Genomic DNA, 21632 nt, shown 5'->3' on the forward strand with positions numbered 1-21632 from the left:
GAATCCATAGAGGAAGTTAAGGATAAAGCCAGGCAACTTGTAACTCCAGCAGACATACAGAATTGGCATCTGCAGGGAAAGGACTTTGCAGTAAAGGACAACTTATTGTATTTCCAAGAACGATTATACCTACCCAGCACAGATTTACAGAGAAAAGTAATCTCTTGTTATCACGACTCTTTAATGGAAGGTCATCCCGGTATAGCCAAGACCTTAGAAAAGATCAAGCGCTACTTCTGGTGGCCGTCTTGGAAAAAAGATATCAGAGACTTTATAATGTCCTGTGGAGTATGCGCCCAGAACAAGAGTCAAAAGGAAAGACCAGCAGGCCTCTTACGCCCTATTGACATCCCACCTCGCCCTTGGCATACGCTTTCTATGGACTTCATCACCGATCTACCTCCATGCTCCGGATACAATACGATTCTAGTAATCGTGGACTTATTCTCCAAGATGGCGCATTTCATTCCGCTCAAAGGCTTGCCAACAGCAGCAACTCTGGCCCGAGAATTTCTCGAAAACATCGTCCGACTGCACGGTTTTCCTTCGGTTCTAATTTCGGATCGAGGTAGTCAATTTATTTCTCATTTTTGGCGAAGTTGCTGTCGGTCGACTCAAATTGATGTGAGACTATCGACTAGTCACCACCCTCAGACCGACGGACAAACCGAGAGGACCAATCAAACTCTGGAACAGTATTTACGCTGCATGCTGCAACAAACTGAAAAAACTTGGAAAGATATCCTTTGGATAGCCGAGTATGCCTACAATAACTCTGTCCATTCGGGAACTGGGAAAACCCCGTTTTTTCTTTTGTACGGCAGTCACCCTCGAACCTCGGAGTTGGATCTCCTCCAAGATCTTGAAACACCAGCAGTAGACTACCTGCATTCTACAATCACCCAAGCATTTAAGGAAGCTGTTTCTCACCTTCAAAGGGCTAAAGAACAATACCAGAAAGGAGCAGATCAACATCGGAAGGAAGCCCCTCACTATCAAGTAGGGGATCAAGTCTGGTTATCCACCAAATATCTATCTCTAAAAGGGCCACGCACATTCAACTCAAGATACCTTGGTCCCTATTCCATCACTACCATAGTAAACCCAGTAGCGGTCAAGTTGGACTTGCCCCCGCACATGAAGATACATCCGGTCTTCCACGTCTCTCTATTAAAACCCGTGCAACCTCAAACCCGACTAACCAAATCTCCAAAACCTATCCTAGTGGATGGAGAACTCGAGTTTGAAGTCAAAAGCATTCTGGACTCCAAGATCTCCAAATCTAAACTATTCTACCTAATTGACTGGAAAGGCTACGGCCCCCAAGAGAGATCCTGGGAACCTGCTGAATATGTCCACGCTCCTCGCCTAATCAAAAGATTTCACCGAACATTTCCTGACAAGCCAAAACCCCCGGAGAAGCCCGGTTTGGGAGGGGCCTTGAGGGGGGGTACTGTCATGATCTCTGCTTCCAAAGGGTCAGGGTTTTCCCAACTCCCTTGGAAGCAGATCCATAACCCAGGTTCCGAGTGCCAACCAGTCCCAATTGGGACCTTTTGGACCCAGTCCTGGCGCCAGTGGCACCAGGCTCATAAATATGCCCAGTCCCAGCGCTGGAAGCGCCGGGCTCATAATGCTTGGGTGGACTTATCTTCAGCAGACCATGCTGCTTACTTGCCTGCCAGTTGAGCCTCTGATCCTCTTCTGTTTGGAACTACTTTTCCTGTTGGGTGGGCTGGAGCCACTCCCTAGATTCAGAACACTGGAACTCTTCTGGAAGGCAGGAACTCTTTTCTTACCAGGAACTCTTTTCTTACTTAGGCGTGGCTGTGGAAGGAGACACCTAAGCACTACAGGAGGCTATTTAAACCACACCCGGTGGATGAATCTTGCTTTGCGTTTATTCTGCAACCTCTGCAGCAGAACGCTCATCGTGTCTTCTGCATCCGGTCCTGGGCCTAAGGAAAAAGGCTTACCATCCTGAATCCAGTCTTCAGCAACACCTATAAAGACAAGAAAGAACAGGTTAGCATTCCGGCATCTGAAAGGCAAAGGCTTACCATCCTGAATCCAGTCTTCAGCAACACCTATAAAGACAAGAAAGAACAGGTTGAGATCAAGAAAGAACAGGTTAGCATTCCGGCATCTGAAAGTCAAAGGCTTACCTACTCTTCGTGCGCTCCGGAGGTCTTCACACTGCATTCCGGCATCTGAAAGACAAAAGTTTACCAACTCTTCGCACGCTCCGGAGGCCTTCGGCGCTACATCCCGCATCTGAAAGACAAAACAAGGTGCGTTTAAAGACATTGGGGAACTTTAATACTCACGTGCCATTACTCCTTTCCACATCTAATCCAGTGGGTATTCCGTAACCCTGCAGCCGCTCCGAACTCGTACCTGCAAAATAAAAAGACAGTTAGAGCGCATAGTGAAGCAGGCAACAAGCGCTTACTTACGTGCTTCCAGGCGCTTCTATTCATCACACGGGCTCCATCTTCAACTCACTTTAGCCCGTCATCCGCCATCGCCGGAACCCTGCAAAACAAGAGACATCATTACTAAAGACTTTAAAGACATTTGAATGACTCGAAACTTACCGTTCGTGCAGTAAACGACGGACAGCAGTCCTCTGAAGTCAAGAGGCCTGCGCTACCTATCCAGTGAAGAAACTGGTTACAGCACCCTGCCCCAAGGCAGATGGAGAGCTCGGCATTCACTTACCTAAGGTGAGAGCGTTAACCTTTGGGGGTCTACAGGAGAGGAGAAGAGGAAAGAGATAGGGACACCCCAATAACCCCAGTTCATTAACCCCATATTTTCTATCTGCAGACATCTTACTCTACACGTCAGGCATACAGTGCACAGAGGTCCAGCCCAAAGAGCCAACCGGGTGCTACACATCACCTTTGAAGATATGGTAGTCGCCCAGTCAAGACCGGCGCCTCTGCGAGAATCAGGTGAGCGTTACAGGGCGTAAACCAAGTGTTAAGATGGCTTTTGGGTTTACTGTTTCTTAGTTTAAGTGGGGCAATGTCGTCAAGAGCAGTGGTCATGGCTTTGTTCTATTCTTCGACTAATAGGCTAGGATCCATATTATCGAGTAGTATTAGGAAGGATGCGGGGAAGAAGTTTATCTACTGTGATGTTCTCTTTATTTCTGGTTAGTAAGGGAGGGGCAAGTGGTGGTATCTGACTAGTGGATCTTTTAGTTGCCAACGTAAATGTCAAGAGGTGGTGGTCAGTCCAGATTTGAGGGGAGATGGAGGTGACTGAGGCGTTACAGTTGTGATCCGCTACCCAATCGAGAATTCTCCCTTTGTTATGGGTTGGCAAGTTCACTCTCTAGGTGAAGCCAAGTTCTGTCAATATATTAACTACGGAGACAGCCTGATGGTCTTTGGTGTAGTTAAAGCCCAAGTTAAGATCTCCCAACAGTAGGGTTTGTGATGTAAGTTATCCGACAGGATAGTGGAGATGTCTTTGTTGAAGGTACTTATAGGGCCTGGAGGTCTGTATATAAGATGGATATTCAAAGTTCGGGAATTGGCAATGGTTAGTTTGACTGACAAGTATTTGCATGATTTGATGTTGGGCGAGGGGCCGGAACTTGCAAAAGGTCTGACATATTCCCCGAAAATTGGGACCATTGAGTCCTGAGGGCCCATTAAAGGGATCTCATTCTCAATCTGGCCTCTGGCACCAGAAAAATACAGGATGTCATGAGGCCGAGCAACCTCAGAAAATTGAAGGCCGGCAGCTGCTGGGCATTCTGGAACTTTGTTACCATCTGCAAAATGTGATGAGCTCTCCCCTCGGGAGGCGAGGCTTTCCCGAAGGAAGTATCCAGGACTGCTCCGATGAATTGGAGTCTTAGTGGCAGGTCATGCTCAGATGTTTCTGGGCCTGTTCGGGTGAATGTGCCCTGATTAACCAATTGTCCAGGTAGAGGTGAATCCCGCCTCTCCTGAGACTTGCTGCCATTACTGCCATCAGCTTGGTGAAAACCATCGGGCGGAGGTCAGGCCCAATGGCAGAACTCAAAACTGTTAGTGAGAACTGCCAACCACGAACCTCAGGTACTTTCTGTGCTTGAGATGGATTGCGCATGAAAGTAAGCATCCTGAAGGATCTGAGAAAGGTTTACCGTCTTGAACTTGTCCTTCCTGAGGAACTTGTTCAAGTTTCTTAAGTCCAAGATGGGTCTCAATCCTCCGTCCTTCTTTGGCATGAGGAAGTATGGAGAATACCAACCCTTGCTCCTCTCCGCTACAGGTACATGTTCTATTACACCTTTCTCTAGCAGGGTTAAAATGTCCTGCAACAGGAGCGGATCTGGAATTTTGACAGAGTTGTATCCCGGTGGATGGTCTAGAGCTTTTTTGAAAAGGAAGGCAGTAACCTTAAACCACTGTTTCCAGTGCCCAAGCATCTGAAGTAATGGCCCGCCATTAGTTCAGATGCTGAGAGATCCTGCCTTCCACCGGGGTCTTGTGGGTGAAGGCCTCAGAGTTGCTTTGCGGCGGCTGCAGCAGTGGCTGAGGGGACAGATGCCGCTGCTGTGCTGATCTAACACCCTTTCCTCGCCCACGCAGAGGACATTTTCTTTGTCCTCATGGACTAGCCTATCCTTTTCCTCTTCCAAGTGAGGAATAAAAACAAAAAGGACGACCCCACCAATAAGATGAGCCTGAGTAGGAGTGTTGCTGAGGTTGTCGTATGGAGGTGCTAAGTGACTTAGCCGCCGCCTTAGAGGTCTGCAGCTTCTCCAAACTTTCATCCGCCTTGCTGCCGAACAACGTCAAGCCATCAAAGGGGCATATTGAGAAGTCTGGCCTGCACATCCGGTGCAAAGCCCGACTTTCTCAGCCACGCAAACCTGGGTAGCACTGTGCTAGATGCCATGGACCTGCTGATGCTGTCAGCAGTGTCCAGTCCTGATTGAAGGCCTTCCCCCATAGTCTCCTTTCCATCTTTCACAATCGCAAGGAAGCCGTCTCGCTCCTCGCACTCAGGAATGTGTTCAGCCGCTGCACTAATGCAATCCCACAGGGTGTATGTGGATCTTGCAAGGGTGCAGGTCACATTTGTTGACTTTAAAGCCATACTGCTCGAAGAAAAAATCTTGCGAGACCAGGCATCAATTCTTTTATCGTCCCTATCTGGGGGAATAGAAGGGTATGCAGATTGTCTAGTGGATGTAGCTGCCTGGACTACTAAGCTCTCAGGTGTAGGATGCTTAGTTAAATAGTCAGTGGCAGAAGAAGAAGGTCTGTATTTTCTAGCAAAATTTTTGTTCACCGCTGGTCCAGATTCTTGGATTTCCCATGCGGCCACAACCTTCCTCTGAAGTGCTGTGTGAAAAGGAAGAACAGGATCCTTTTGAGGACCTTGACTGAGAATGTCCGTCATGTCATCCTGTTCGTAAGTGGGTGAATTTCTGTTCCACCCCATGAACGCCACCACCCTATTCATAATATTTCTATATGCCGAGTCTGCATGATCAGCAGGGTCAGGTTTGTCGAATACCAATTCAGGTGACGTGTCTATACCACTAGCTGTTTGTAGACAGTCATAGAGGTCAGACATTTTGGACTGATGGTGAATTAGTTCTTCGGGAACATCCCTTGTCCCATTTTTACCGCAAAAGGGGAAATCGCCTCTTCAGAGGATTGCTCCTCATAAATAGATGCCATAGACTTGAAAAAGTATTTTCTTGGCACAGGGTGAAAAATGTTACCTGTGGTTTGTGAAGGCATTGACCTTGGCTTGGCCAAAGGTGTCGAAATTGGTGCCAGAATCAATGTTGTCCTCGACAAAGGCGTCGATATTGTCGAAGGAGCTTTAGATGTAAGCGCCATCGAGGAATGTGTCGACACTACCTTCGACACTGGTGTTGAGTAAGTCTTCGACAGAGGCGTCGAGGAGACCTTCGACACAGACTTCGATGACGGTTTGGCACCTGATGCCATTTTGTCTGGTGTCGCCTTCGGTTTATGCACCAATAGGCCTGTCTTGCTCTTTTTATGAGGTGTGGGATAGGTTTCTCTCCAGGACATCCTCGATGATTTTTTGCTGGATTTTGAGCGTCTAGTCTCTGTCCTTCCTCTGTCATCTTTAGAACGAGCCGGGGCATGGTCTTCACGCGATTTCTTCGAGGGGGTCTGGGCCGCATTCTCAAAGATTTGCATCATCGAGGCTCTAAAAGCCTCCCCTTTTCTAGGGGAATCATGTTTTGATGGACAGGTGATAACCCCTATCCGAAGACAATGAAGAAGAAGAGGGAGATCAGTGACGCCTCTTCTTCGCCTTCTTCGAAGAAGAAGACTAACATTTTATTGACCGACTCCTCGACTTAGATTTCTTTGATTTACATCTGGACTTTTCCCTAGACTCCGCTGAGTCTTTATTTTTCTTCAAAGAGGCCTTCGAAGATTCCTCCCCCACCACCAATTTACTTCTTTGTTCCTTGAGAGCTTTATTCGTCATAGCTGGACAGGAACCGCATTCGTTAACTCGATGGTCCGGACCCAAACACCAGAGGCAAACTCGATGGGGGACAGTTATAGATATTTTCTTCCCACAACTCTGGCACTTTTTAAAGCCAGTTTTAGGGGTAGAAGGGTTAGATGAAGATGACATCTCGAAAGACTGAAGGGCCGTTTTCATACACACGAAGCAAAAGCTTTCGGAAAAATGGAACTGAAGCCAATGGGCGCGGCTCAGGCCACTTATACTGCAGATGACATCGACACTCTACGGCAGCCCTCGAGGGACATCAATGCCACGACATCGAGCATAGCGCCCTGTGGTGTGGAATTCTTTTTCCGAAGCAGCAAAGCTGATGATACGAATATCTAAGATGAGGAATACGTGGGAGGACACAATCCATTCACAATGTCTCTCTTGCATATCCCTTAGTGTTTAGCTGAGATTTCTTCACTTCCCATCCTCTGATGTTGCTGGTTTTCAGGGTTCCTGAACCCTTATCTGTAGTCCCAGCTAAATGTGGCCTTTCTGGGGTCCCATATGCTGCAACTATTTCTAACACCAAGTCCTCTGAGGGGATGGGTCCGTAGTGTAGAAGGCAAAGAGAGTTAGGGAGGGGAGTCTGCATCAGCAGTCCTCTTATTTCTCCTTCCTTTGATTCTCCTTGACCAGTCTTGTTCTTTAGCCTAGTTCTACCTAGGGCTGACCTGCACCCGCTGGAAGCTTCCTGCTCTTGCTACCCAATTCCCCCTTTCTGTTTGTTCTTCTACCTCCAAGCCATTTTCATCTCTGCCTGCCAATTCCTGTTTTATTCCTGGGGAGGGGGGAGGGGGACAGATAATCATAGTGTTGTTCCCCTTCCTGAGCCCACCTTCCCCAGTCTTTATTCCTCCCTCACTGTCTCACCTGCAAACTGGTCATTACGTAAGGTGGTACTAAAGGGCCCTTGGTATCTTTAATAATGTCTTCCCAGACCCCTTTCCACCCTCCCCCTGCACGTTCACCAACCTGTTCCTTAGTAACACTTTCACTATCATCCTTACTACTGACTTCAAGCTGTGATACTCTCCCTTGGGCATCCTCTCTAATTCTCTCTCCCCCAGATGCCACTTCTACAATATCACTCCTATCTCCTGAGAGTCACACTGTTACGCTCACCTGGTATCCACAGGGACGCCACCCAGCCGGGTTACTCGCTGGTATGCTTCTCAGCTTTGCCCTGATGTGGTCTGCGGGGAAGGTTCTGCCTGAAAATACAGGAGGACTGTGTTCAAGACAACCCGACTGGGGTAAGTACCCTCCCTCCACCCCCGTATGCTTTCAGTCCCTCTGGCGCCCTCTCCTCACCTTGTGGTAGAATTAGGCATGCTCTCCGTCCTGCCTTCTTTGCAGAGGCGCGTTGTCTTTCATGGACGAGTGTGGTCCAGTTACTTCACTGACGCCGGCCCGTTTGATATTGTTCAGGTAGGTCTTATTGCTGTTCTTTAGTTTTGTTGCTATCCTGCATGCCATTCTTTGTTTAAAATCTCTCTTTTTTCTCCCTTAGGTATGCGGAGCTTCAGCGTGGTGAACTGGCTTGTTTGAGCAGCGCTGGTAAATGATGGCGCATTAAGAGCGCTATGATGCGGTATGTAAGCGATACGCGCAGCGCTGCAAAGTCTTGCCTTTGCTAACCTGTGTTTTCATTCCTTGTAGGTTGCGGTGTTCTTCAGCGCGAGTGGAATGTCCGGAGTGGTGCCAGCCGAGAGGCGACCAGCCAGGTAAGCCTTTTGAGCAGTTTGTAATTTGTAAATGTCTCTACAACTTTCTTTAATGTTGCCTCTATCTTCCCCTTTCAGGTCGTTCTGTCCGGGAGGCGTGCAGATACGAGGAAGCTGTTCTCAGTAGCTGCGAGTGTTTAAAGATGAAGACTGCAGGTAAGATGCTGCTGCTAATGATGTTCCTTTTGTCTCCTTGCAGGTTCTGCTTCTCCGAGGTTCGAGGAAATAGCTGGACACGGTGAGCGTCACGTTGCAAGCTGCAGAGTAACACGAAGCATGTTCTGCAGTCAGGGTGTGGTTTATATAGCCCAGGTAAAGTAGTACCAGGGAAAGTAGTTCCAGGCCTGCCACACCCAAAACACTAGACCGCATAGCCTGGTTCTTAGGGAACCAAGGTATGTGGATGCCTCCATGTTGGTTGACAATACAATAAAGTAGTTCCCAAGCACATTGTTGTTCATGGTGTATGAGCCTGGCGCCATAGGCGCCAGGACTGGCCCCATGAGGGCTTTTGAAGAGGATGCCAGGCTCTAGAGGCCCGAGTCCTGACTCCACCTGGCCAATGGGTTTGCCAGAGGGGGTTTTGGGCGAGGGTCGTGACACACACCTCCTCCTGGTCCTTGGGTTTGACCAGTTCCTACTGTACCCCATCTGTCCCACCTCCACTCCATGGCTGGGCCCTTATGTTCTCCCCCCTTTTCCTTAAGCTATTTTCCTTCTAATGTCATTCTGTCAGTAACCTGCTCAATTTACACCTTCTCTGCGGTCTTCTCTGCTGTTGCCCTTTCCTCCTTTGGCTTCTTATTTCCTGCCATCCCCTTCTGCTAACTCTCACCTCATGGTGATATCACCCCTCCTGTCTGAGCTCATTTTTCTGCTGTTATCACCTTGTCCTTTACTCCTGACACATTCTTTCCAATCTTTCCCACCTTTGTTTGTCCGCTATTGCCCAGTGATGGTACCACCTCCTCCTTCACCCTTTACACTACCACCATACTCACTTTTCTTGGGCTTAACACCTCCTTCTGGACCCGCTACTTTCACCAACTGTTCTTGATCACCACTGCTACTACCACACCAGTCTCCTCCGTCATCCCAGTCTCTTTTTTTGCCAGCGCTCAGTCTTTAGCTACATCCTCCACCTAGGTGAGGCTTCTGGTGAGGGTCTGCATCTGTGCCTTTGGGCATATGGCTGTGATTGATTATAGGCCCCGAGCACACCTGGGCCTGCTTTGGGCATAGTGGGTAAGGCCAAGTCTATAACTGGCCTGGCTGCCGTTTTGGAAGCCAGCAATCCCTCTATGATCCTACCAGACCTGCTTGTGCTGTACTGAGTCCCCATGCTCTCTCAATGTGTACATTAAATATAAAAATTGGAAACATAATGGGTGACCTTTTTACACAGTTTGGTTTAATTAATAGTTTCTGTGCTTGGTGAAACTGCAACATTGTTTTCTCGCAGAGCAAGTCTCTGCAGAGGGACAATTCTTCTGTAACTTTATTGTGCTCTAAAACAAGACCTGGTCGGAAAGCTGTGGGTTTCCAAAATGGTATCTGTGTGACAACCTGACTCATCGAATGCCCTTTTTAAGTTTCAAAATTACCTTCCTGATGTTCCAGGTGAAAGGTTAACATTACACACTAGCAGTGTTGAGTGAATGGAACATTTCTTCCTTAAAGGGAAAGCAGCTTTTCCTACACTTGAGCTGAAGATTTCTTTAATGGGCGCTGCAGGCTCTCTCTGTTAAGTATGGGGAAGGGTTGCCTTATTACCTTGTAGGTTATTCCAAGGGTTTTGACTAGGCATTAACTTTTTAAGGCTGGTCGCCCCTGATGGGGTGAGTGGTGCGGGGGATGCCTGAACTAATAGGACTTGCCCGGGCAGAGTTAATGTGACTGTCTCATGCCATGTGCTGGAAACCAGGGCAAAGTGGCCAGAGCATTTTACCCCAAACCAACCCTGAGCTTATAATCCACTGGCTCTGGGCAGCACCCAACCCAGAGTCATTGCCCTTTTGGTTTCCAGAACCAGGCAAGGGTCATCCTCATACAGGCTACTCAATATATACTATGCGGAGGGTGCATAGTTTCAATTAAAAATTAACCATGAAAAGAACCAGGTGAGTGTGCCTGTTGTAGGCGATACCCCTCTTCAGTATAGACAACAAATATTTGACATTGTCCTAGCTAATAAATTGAACAATCTGTTCCTTGGCCTTTTGCACCCTTATCAAACTGGATCAATGACATGTATACATATGTGATAACATGAGAAGCCGCACACATTATAGGGAAATTCACTACATTTAGGAAGGGTTCTACAATAATATACTTCGATGTAAAGTAGAGAAGGCTTTTGACTGGGTGGGTTGAGACGTTCTGCAAAGGACAATGGAGGGACCTGGTGCTTGGGAATTTTTTACAAATGGATGTTTGCAAAGTATTATCCCCGCCCCTCCGACATCAGGAATTCTAGTCAACTGACAAATCTTGCATCTCTTTGAACTATCTAGAGCAACATGTCCCCCCCTAATTTCTGCACTGACTATGGAAACATTTGCTTGTAGAAAAGTGAATAACTTGCAAATAAAGGGATTCACTTTTGGAGGTAATGATATTTAATTGGAGATGTCCGTGGACGCTGCCCTGCTTCTTTACTGAGAACGTGTTGTTCCAACTGACTCAACAATAAAGAGGGTCTGAATAATTACCAGGCTTAAAGATTGCCTACAAAAAATATGAGATTGTTATCATTGGGGAATGGTGCAGAGGAGACTCTGAGAAACATATTCAGTCATGGGTTGGTATTTGTGAGCAGGGGTTTGGTTGAGGAATGGCAAGGACTGGCATCCCTTTTATATACTTGGTCACAAAGTGGGTGCTTGAAATGCAGGACCTAGCATCTTTGGGACTTGGAAGACATCCTTGAACTTCGATTTACAGGCTTGTTAGGATTCATTCCTTACACTTGAAGTTGATGGTGCAGCTTTTTCTGTTACCAATTGAGGGTGGGTGACTGTATTTGACTTTGACTCATTTGATGGCAAAAAACTATTTGATGACTGTAAAAAGTGTTTCTCGCTGACTCAAAATGACAGGATGTAATGTTTGCGACACTGGGCATCACAAAACACAAATAAGAAGGGAGCTAGCTACTCAGAAGCTCACAAAGTTTGAGTTGACCCTCAAATCCAAACAAGGTTATTACAAACTCTTACAATGCTGACATCATGTGTTGCTAAGTGCCCAAATTAACAGGTTATGAAAATACATATCCCAGTAGGACAGGTATTAGGACAGGGAAATGCAAATGAAAGAGTGGCAAACTATGCTGTATCTGTCTGTGCTCATCATAAACATACAAATTGTTATGCCAGTGGCATCTGACACGATACATTGGTTTGATAAAAACAGATTGGATCTCTTTTGGAGGCGGGACTGTGATGAATGGTCCCGCCTTGCTCTAGATTCTAGGGTGTCGGGTGCCACAACCAGCTACGTGACTGTCAGTGTTTAATATGAGGAATGAGATGTCACACATTAAGCCACTCACAGGCTCCTGTCAGGGTCTCAGCGAACCAGTCTATCGTTACTAGCGTTTGGGGGGGTAGTGCTTTGAAGGTGGCTAGATGAGACGAGGAGTTGGAGGTGAGCAGAGATGGTAGCGTAGGAGTAGGAAAAAAAAGGAAAACATCAGCGGAAGGTGGAACAGAAATCCCAGGGGTTGCCAAGAGAGATACCTTAGAGATTGAAGATATCCGTTAACCGAATGTTGGTGAGAAAGATATCTCAAGAGTTTCGGACAGAGCGATTACCTAGTGGTTAGAGAACAAGGTAACCCAAAGGTTGGAGAGGGAACTACCCGACAGGTTGGAAAGAGATGTGCTAGAGGCTGGGGAGAGGGATACCCTGGATATTGGTGAGGGGAATATCTCAGAGTAGGGGAGAGAACAACCCTAAAAGTTTAGAAGGAGAGAGAAAACACAAGAGTTAAAGAAGGAGGTGGTCATGGGAGAAACCCAACCAGTCAGAGACAGAGGTAAGGGCCCGCCGTTACAACTTACATCTTGAGGACCAGTTGGTACGATCACCAGAAATTAAGCAGTAGAAAAGAGATAGTGTAAAAAAAGTAGAGCTGACACAGGGGACCAAAAGGGAAGGCTAGTAAATGTCTTCCCTCCCTCTGACACCCCAGCCAACCAATGAAAAGTAGGAAAGAAACCTGCAAGACTGTATTTGGCAACCATAGCAATTGTAGCAGTTGTCACTCTGATCTGTAGAATAACCAGGTGCAGCTCTTAGACCCATTTAACCTGGAGTCAGTAAGAAAGAAGAAGGCACCAACAAGACTGGTGAGAAGGAATGTTAAAACCATCTCGATCTGGGGAAAAGGCAACCACCCCCCATAAACCGCCATTCTGAGGGGCCAGGACATTTGGTTGTGAAGAGAGTGACGTACTACCTACCTACTTGTCCAAACCTAAGGAGAAGACACCTGAATATGTGTTTGCCTGGTTTCCCATTTCAGGAGGAGACGCCCTATTTTGAATACCTTTTCTTTTACTGCACATGGGAACTTGCCCACCCAAATTGTAAACCCTGAATATGTCATACACCATATACCATCTCTCTTTTATGACCCACTGACTGATTCCCAGGTATAGGTCCCAATAGCTCTACGATCCCTACATATTAGCCTACCTATTCAACCTGTTAAGGACTCTCTTGTTGAAGTACAAATCCATTACAAGGTAATCCAATAAGCAATGTCAGGCAGCAAATGCAGAGACAAGATATATTTCCATACAGCTGTGCAGAAATTAACAGGGACACCCGCATAGTATAACCATCCCAACACTGTGGCCCTGAAACATAGAAATATCAGGGTTTTTACATGTTTTTACACACCTTGTACAGAAGAGTAAGTATGATGCACTTAGTTGGTAACATTACTTGGATATTGTCTGACCTTGGAGAGCATGGCTTCAAAATACCATTCGACACCTGTAAAATTCCACTCAGCCCCCCCGTACCACGGGACAACTGCCTCTAGTAGATCTTTCCATTACATGTAATAAGACCTGATCATATGTCCAGTGTTCACTTAACCCTTTTCCTGTTCTTGGTCGGCTAAATAAGCCCTCATGTCACAATGTGGGCGTGTTGTTGGATGAACCTACACCTTGGACAGAGACTTACCACATGCCCACAGTCTTTTAGACTCTTTGTGCATGGCAACAAATCACATTGTTCACTGCACCACCTCTCCAAACCTGGTGGCAGTCACTGCCTCATATTGCCAACTATGGCTGCTGTTTTGGTCTATCCGTGCCTCATGTGCTGTCGGTTTCGACACTCTGAATTGTACTATATGTTATGTCATAATGTATAATGATGACTAATGATGCCTTCTTGTTTTGTCTAACTCCTCTTAAAGCATTCTATATTCTATGCAATATGCTGATTAAAAATGCACTGGATTATAAATTATAATGATACTACCTGCTATTCTAAAACCTTGTATGTTCAAAATGTTATTAGATGAAAATAAAATAATCAACGTATTTTTCAGCAAGTATGCCTCCAAAGTCCATCGGTCTGGTTCAGCTATGGACCAGGATATAAGACAAGAGATGAGAACGCAATAAAAAATATATTCATTATTTTCCTTTTTTTTAAAATTCTGATCGTTTAACTACCAACTACGAAAATGAGAAAACCTGTAAGGGCAATCTTTAAAACTGAATGAGCAACTTGTTGCCAAATTAAATGAATCCTTTGCACAAATGTCTTCAACTAAGAAAAACATACCATTCTAGATTCTCTAGTATAATAACTGGTAAAGGGAAAAAGTGATTTCTTCTTAAATTAAAATGAATTATAAAAAGTACAGTGTGATTTGTTAATTTCCAAACGTACCTTACGTATTGAGCTGTCTTCATCCCATCCCTTCATAAGAAGATCTGAAAATAATTTGAGATCAAAAAGTGGTTATTTCATGTTAAACATATTAACAAAGGTAATACTTCATCTTTACGTTTAAGATAGGGCTTTGACTGAGATGTATCCATGATTTAAGAAAAGAAGACCTTACACTACATATGCATTTACTATCCACATAAAGAACACAATTTAAAAAAGAATACGTATAGCATTGTCTGAAAAAGAAATCCTGAAAAAAGGACCTATGTTGTCCTATACCCTCCCCACTATCACATTTTTTTAAATTATAAAGCATAGTGGTCCAAATGACTTACACAGGTCTGCAACCTGTAGCTCTCCAGATGTTTTGGACTTTGACTCTTGATTATTCTCCACTGACTATGCTAGCTAGGGCTGAAAGGAGGTCTAGCCCAAAATATATGGAGAGGCAAAGGGTGAAGACCCCTGGCTAGAGTGGTAAGTGTCTGGACCTCCCAATGCGGTTATGTGGGGGTAGCAGGCCATTTGGACTAGGGTTGGTCAGGTGACTACCCAATGTGCCTCCCAGAGGGTAGTAGAGGCACGTGGGATCCTGGGCACCCGCTACCGGCCCTGGGACTTGCTAACCACATAGCCGTGGTAACTTGGAGAGAGAAGAGCTTTGAAGCTAATAGTGCACATGAAACAAATTGTAAAGTACCCGCAGACCTGAATTGCACCCATGCTCCAGAAGGGAACCAGCTGTGGGTGGTGGCAAGCAGGGGTGATCTAGGGTGGGGGGGTGCGTATGAGTGGGCATGAGATTGACCAGTTGTGGGCTGCTGCTGAGGGTGGGTGGGGTATGCAGGGGTAGGCTATGGCAGATTGGCAAATGTGGCTGAGTAGGGGTGAGCTTGGGTAAGCTAGGGCAAGTGGGTGAGGGTAAGTAGTGGAGGACTAAAAACATAGGTCTGCAGCATTGCCTCCAAAGAAAATATGAGACCTATTCCAAAGCAGTCCATGGAATATTTGCAGAGGAGACTTTAGGCGCTAAAGCATTACAGCATGAGTCGATATCCCTACAAAATATCCCCACCAAAAATATCGCCATACATATGGCCGTTTGTCTCGCCATAGGCGATCTTTTTGGGGAGGATATTTTGTGGGAGCGGGGGTTGTGGGGGTGTCCCCCGCACATTTTAAAATAATGCGGGGGTGTCCCCCGCAGGGTCCATGGGTCAATATCGGCACAAAAATATGGCGATATTTTTGTATCAAAGCAAAAACAAAGAGTTGATGGCTGGAAGGTTTAGACTGAATCTTAACCACTGGCATTGCTCAGGGCAACCCTCCAGAGCATCGTTCTTCGCTTGCGAAGCCATTGCAAAAAGGGAAAGACCAACAAATTAGGCTTGGTCCCACCCAAACTGCTTGGTCACATACCTTCTGCATGAATAGCAAGCATCCCCAGACATGTTTCAGCCCCATTGGGTGTCAGTGAGGAGTAACTTGAGTCTCTAGCCCCAGCAGGCACAGGACCCACAGACGCAACATTATTGATGCGATTAACATTGGCAATGCTGTATATATTTGGGGTAGCAAACTTACTCCTAAAGCCTCAAATCCAACAGTTGCTACATCCAAGTCTAATGGCTCTGATCTGAATAGTAGTAGGGAGGTTACTATTTCAGTGGGAGAACTTAAATTAGTCCTTACTAGCCTAATTTGGTCCCATCCAAAAGGGACCTATATATGGTTGCATTTAGCTTGAAAGTATGGCCTGGATGTCATGGCTGGTGTAATAGATCCCAACTGTCGAGGTGACATCAGGGTACTGATATATAGCCATGAGAAACAGGCCTACCCGGTTAAAATAGGAGAATAAATTGCTTAAGCTATTTTGGAAAACGCAGTCTTTCCACTACCCACAGAAGTGCAGGAACAATATCTTACAGAAAAGGGCACCTGAGGTTTTGGGGATGCAGACGTAGTCATACCCGAGAAATCAACCTCCCCACCCCCGAAGAGGCAGAACTTATTCCATATCTAGCCTTCGCCCCCAAAATAAAAATAATCTGATCTTAACGGAGGCTTTCTTGAAAGTAGTTCCGGAGGCTGAGGGTATGGCACAGGGAGGTCCTTATTTAATTTTTTTAAACATGGGCTGCTTTACAGAGGTGACACGACCACAGAGGGCCAGTCAATGACACAATGGGCGTAGTCATCGACGAGTAGTTTTAGAGCTGGCGCTTCCCCACCTTACATCTGGGCACCTAGGGGTGACAAAAACTCAGGGGCATGTCATCTCACAATTCTACTGGCCAGGAATCCATGCAGATGTAAAGAATTTTCGTAACCACTTGTGCCTTATGCCAGAAGACAGCTTCCCTATGGTATTTCCAGCTGCATTGCAACCCCTCCCTGTTATTGAGGTACCCTTCTCTCGGATCGAAATGGACATAGTGGGTCCACTGGAGCCCTCTAAATTGGGGGATAGATACATTTTTGTGATTCTTGATTATGCCACTCACTACCCAGAAGCCTTGCCCCTCAAAAACCACACCTCTTAACAGATCTTAAAACATCTGATCCCCTTTCTGTCTAGGGTTGGGTTTCCCCAGGAAATTCAAACAGACCAGGTTAGTATCTTCATACCCAAACTCATGGCTGAAGTGAAGCAACTGCTACAAATAAAGACTTTGGGTACCTCTGTTTTCCATCCAGAAATGGATGGATTGGTTGAGCGCTTCACCAAGACATTAAAGAACATCCTTAAGAAACTTGTTGAAGCTGAGCGGTGCAATTGGGATAGTATGATTCCTTGGGTGCCATTTGCCATACTGAAATCTGAGGCCTCCTTGAGTTTTTCCTCCTTCGAGCTTCTCTACGGACGAGTGCCGAGGGATGTAGTCAACATGCTACGAGAGGTCTGGCAGGAAAGAGAAGTTCTTCCCATTTCACAAACTGCCCAAAGCTTAAAGGAGCATATGGCTACAGTAAGAGAAATAGTCACCAAACATCTTGAAAAAGCCCAAGAGAGTCAAAAGACTCAATATGACCCAAAAGCTGTCCATTGTTCCTTTTCGATCGGGCAAAAGGTGCTAGTTCTCTTGCCCACCTCTGACCAAAAGATGCTTTCCCAAATGGTTTTGGGCCATATGAAATCCGAGAGAAAAAAGGGCCCTATAACTATCTGGTAGCCCAACCCGATTGGAAGTTAAATGCCCAGGTCTACCACATAAACCTTTTAAAGGAGTGAAGGTAGACCCCGCAAAACCCACTTCGGTGACTATAGCAACATTACTGACAGAGGCCCAGAAAAGAGTTTGGTGTCTCCTGACTTAACACCTCAGCAACAGGAAGACATCCAAGACTTACTTTCCCAGTTTACCGATGTTTTTAATGATGTGGTTGTTCAACGAAGCAGACACTGAGAGGACAGAGACCCTGCAGAGCCGCAGCAGCACAGCGGGGAGCGAAGAGAGAGTTACGGTGAACAGCTGAAGGGAACAAGCCAAATCAACACCCTAGGAAGAACTGGTGATGTTGCCCCGACAAACAGAAGGTAACAGGAGCTACGGTAGACCCTGTAGGGGCTTGGGAGACGGTGAAGATTGCATCAGGAGGAATCTCCCTCATCACAGTCATAGTGCTAAAAATTGCATCAGGATTAATGGCAATCTCCCGCATCCCAGTAATAGTGCCAGAGACACCACCAGTAAATAGGGCATCAGGAATAATATTTTACGTGTTATTTGGTTAGACAAAGCCAACCTTCAACACTATATATTGAACAAAACACACAATTAATTAACTAAATAAACAAAGGAATCATCACAGATACAATTCTTACAGATACATTAATCTACATCAAAATACTAAAAAAAACAATACATTGCAAGTACAGTTCATCTTCTTCAAATACCTAAAATATAAAAGCAAATACACATGCCTTCCACCTCTTCACACCAAGTTAGAAACGTACAAAAAGAGTCATTATAAGCTAATTCAGATATCGCAGATGTATTTCACCCTTTAGATCAAATGCACGTCTCAATTAGTCTCCACAAATTTTAGTTCTCTTTCCAAATATGAAAGGTAGCAATAGTAATACCTAACAATTCACCACCTAAGATTGTACTCCAAAATTTGTCTGAGTCAAAGATCTGAGATCTATGAACAAATCTCCCATAACTTAGCCTATATATTTTGTTCAACAAACTACATTGGGTCAAAAGATGTCTACTATCTGCTGTCCGACCACACTGGTGGCAGAGTCTTTAATGAATGCCCTTAGCCTTCCAAATGCCAGTGTAGTCCAGAGTTGGAAAAATAATAAAGCGTAGATAACTGATGAAGCATCTCTCTTCATTCCTGCAGTTCTTCGTTAAATAGGAGCAAGGCATACTTGGCCTAAAGCCCTGATGAGTATTAATTATATCTTTTATTTAGCGCCAATTTACTCAAATTCAATGCAAAATCCCAGATGAGTTATATTTTTTAATTCATTAGACAATAAAGGATAAGGATGTTCATTAGGGAGAGTAACGCCAATACCATCCAAAAATGTCATCACTGAATTCCTTACGTCAATATATAGCATATTCTGTGCCTCACCACAGTCACAAATATTTCAGCTCTACGTATCAGCCATCTAGCCTTAAGTGACATAAGGCCTAATTCACATTGTAAGGCTTCGACCGGTACCGCTTGGGGAACACCCAGGATTGAATTAAACAACTTTCCCTACAAACGGTCCAGCCAAGAGACCGAATTAGAAGGTAAAAATTCCAATCCATAGAGGATACATGGGACGATTCTGGTCTTATAAATCTCCCTAAAACCTTCAATATTTTGTCATCCCTTTCTGGCAATGAAGTTGCGAATGACTGTCCATTTCTCCATAATTTTATGGTGGACATGATTACTTAGAAAAGTCACATTAGGTATACAAACCACAGGTATAGCCAGGTAAATATAAGCTTTAACTTCTTCCAGTTTGACCTTATCCAAAGTCCAACTAAAATCAGATCTACATTGTTGTTTTCCATACACCATTGCTTTGTTTTCAAGATATTAATCCTCATGTTATTGATGGCCGCGTAGTTGTCAAGTGCATTGATGGTATGTTGCAGACCGATAGGGGTTTCCAATCAAATTGTATCATCCGCATATGCCAACCACGCGACCGGAACACCATCAACTCGAGGGGGAAAGTTACGAGCTGTGCTCCCTGCCCCATCCATATCTGCCATCTACAAATTGAAAAGCAAGGGCGAAAGAACGCACCCGTGCCTCAATCCCAAGTTCACTTTAATGGGCGCTGAGAGATGACCGTCTGAATCGAGTGGGACTGATACCCTATTGTCTGTATAGAAGGATATGATAAAGGAAAGCAAATTAAAATCAATGCCCCTTGACTGCATTTCTTCCCAAAGTCTGAGGCGGAAGAGTGAACAATGTAGCACAGATAGTCTCCTGCCCGGATAGAGAATGGCTTCTGCCATAATATAGTTCAGGGTCCAGATATTATGGGAGGTACTAAACCCACCTCTAAAGCCTGTTTGTAAAAGAGGCAAAAGATCGCAATTTTTCACCCTTGTATTCAATTTTTTGAGGATTATGATTGCAAAGATTTTACTACAAGAATCAGTCACGGCCAATGCTGCGGGATCAGTCCTGCATCCCTTTTTTTGATCTTCTTTTTTAAATCACAACTTTTTATTAGTTTTGCAATAATAAAGATAACAAAAAACAAACATAGGTACGTTCAAGCATGATAAAACAGTCTCCACAGGGGAGCAAATGCAATGACATAATAAATCAGCAGATGTTATCGGGTAGTACTGCACAGTCTTAAGGTTCTGGGATTTAAACAAAAACAAACTACCATACTCCCTTCCCCCACCCATCTGCCCCATATCTTAAAAAATGTTGGGGGGCAACCCCTCGCTTTGTACACTCTCCTCCCAAGGGACGAACATCGGTCGACTTCTGAAGTCCACTGACTCAGTCTCGGGTGCGCTGCAGAGCCCCATGATGCTGCAGTCATCCTCTTAGCAAGCCACATTGTTACTGCCAAAAACGAGTTTTCGTGTTTCGTGAACCCGACTTCTTCCCATATCCCCAGCAGAGCCAATTTTGGTTCCAGAGGTACTTGAGCACCCATTACAGTGGACAGTTTACACATACATCTCCCCAAAACACTTGAGTCTGTGCACAGTCGCACAGAATGTGATAATAGGTGCTGTCCTCCCATCCACATCAGAGACATTCGTCACTCCCAACAATGCCCCATTTGCCCAGTGCAGTACGGGAGTAGTACACTCTGAAATATCTTAAATTGTATTAGCCGAAGCCTGGCCGCAATTCCAACTTCCCTTGGAAACATTAGAGCCTCCACCCACCCTTCTGGTCCTAACAGCCCCACATCCCACTCCCATCTCTCCTTCTGGCGGGTCATTTCCCAGGTGCCGAAGGCCGTACTCACTTGGTAAAGTGTGGATGTTACCTTGAAAGGGATACCTGCTGGGAATAAGTTAGCCTCCAGGGGTGAGCTCTTTGGGATTTTTCCAAAGAGGGGAACTGAGCACACAAAGCATTTGCTTATTGCACATAGCTAAACTTTTCCCTTCCCAGGAGACCACATTTTTCCTGCAGCATCTTGGATGAGCAGAGTTGGCCTTCCTGTATCACATCTGCTAGGGCAACTATCCCTTTTGCCTCCCAGCTCCCGAAATGCGCCACCTTAAGCAATTCAGACAGGTGTGCGTTATGCCATATGGGCTGATCCAGGGTCGGTCTGCCACCCCATCTGATGTCCTCATGCACTTGCACCCATATCTGGCACGTGTGCCGTGTCAAACCGGTGAGAGCCCCTCTGTTCTTCACCGCCCCCCAATACAATACCTGTCCAGGTCACCGTCCCTTCATCCAGCCCCGCTCAATCGCGATGTGAGGAAGTGCCAGGTACCCATGCAGCCAGTCATTTACTACCCCTAATTGTGAAGCACAGTAATACCGTTGAAGATTGGGCAAACCTATACCCCCTTCCCATACCGACCGTTGTAGTGTCTTCAGTGCCACCCGCGGTTGTTTCCCTCCCAAGACTAACCCACGTAGGGACCCCAATCTCTGTGAAAACTGGTCTAGGAATTGGGAGTTCTGCAGGACATAAAGAAATATGGGAAGTGTTAGCAATTTAAAGAGTGCAACCTTACCCAACAAGGTCGGTGGGAGAGTTTGCCTGTGTGTTATGTCCAGTGCACACCTGTCCACCACGGGGGAGAGATTAAGCCCTGAGAAATCTGATAGGCACGGACTCAGGTGAATACCCAAATATTTGAAGCCTGAGATCGCAATCACGTATGGGCAATTCTGCGGGATGGTATCTACACCCCCTGCAATGGAAAAAAGACAGATTTTTGCCAAATTATTTTAAGCCTGCCAAAACCTTGGCATGCCGCTATTATACGGGTTATGACC

General features: G+C 45.7%; 1 protein-coding gene across 1 annotated transcript in view; it reads right to left on the minus strand.

Moving 5' to 3' along the window:
* Positions 1 to 21632, minus strand: part of CCDC175 (coiled-coil domain containing 175) — an 814258-nt gene that overhangs the window by 25231 nt on the left and 767395 nt on the right. Inside the window, exon 18 of the mRNA XM_069638898.1 lies at positions 14166 to 14209. Coding sequence (XP_069494999.1) covers positions 14166 to 14209 — 44 coding nt within the window. The remainder of the gene's footprint in view (positions 1 to 14165; positions 14210 to 21632) is intronic.

This window comes from Ambystoma mexicanum, chromosome 14 (genome assembly GCF_040938575.1).
Source record: "Ambystoma mexicanum isolate Mex_15411 chromosome 14, UKY_AmexF1_1, whole genome shotgun sequence".
Lineage (NCBI taxonomy): Eukaryota > Metazoa > Chordata > Amphibia > Caudata > Ambystomatidae > Ambystoma > Ambystoma mexicanum.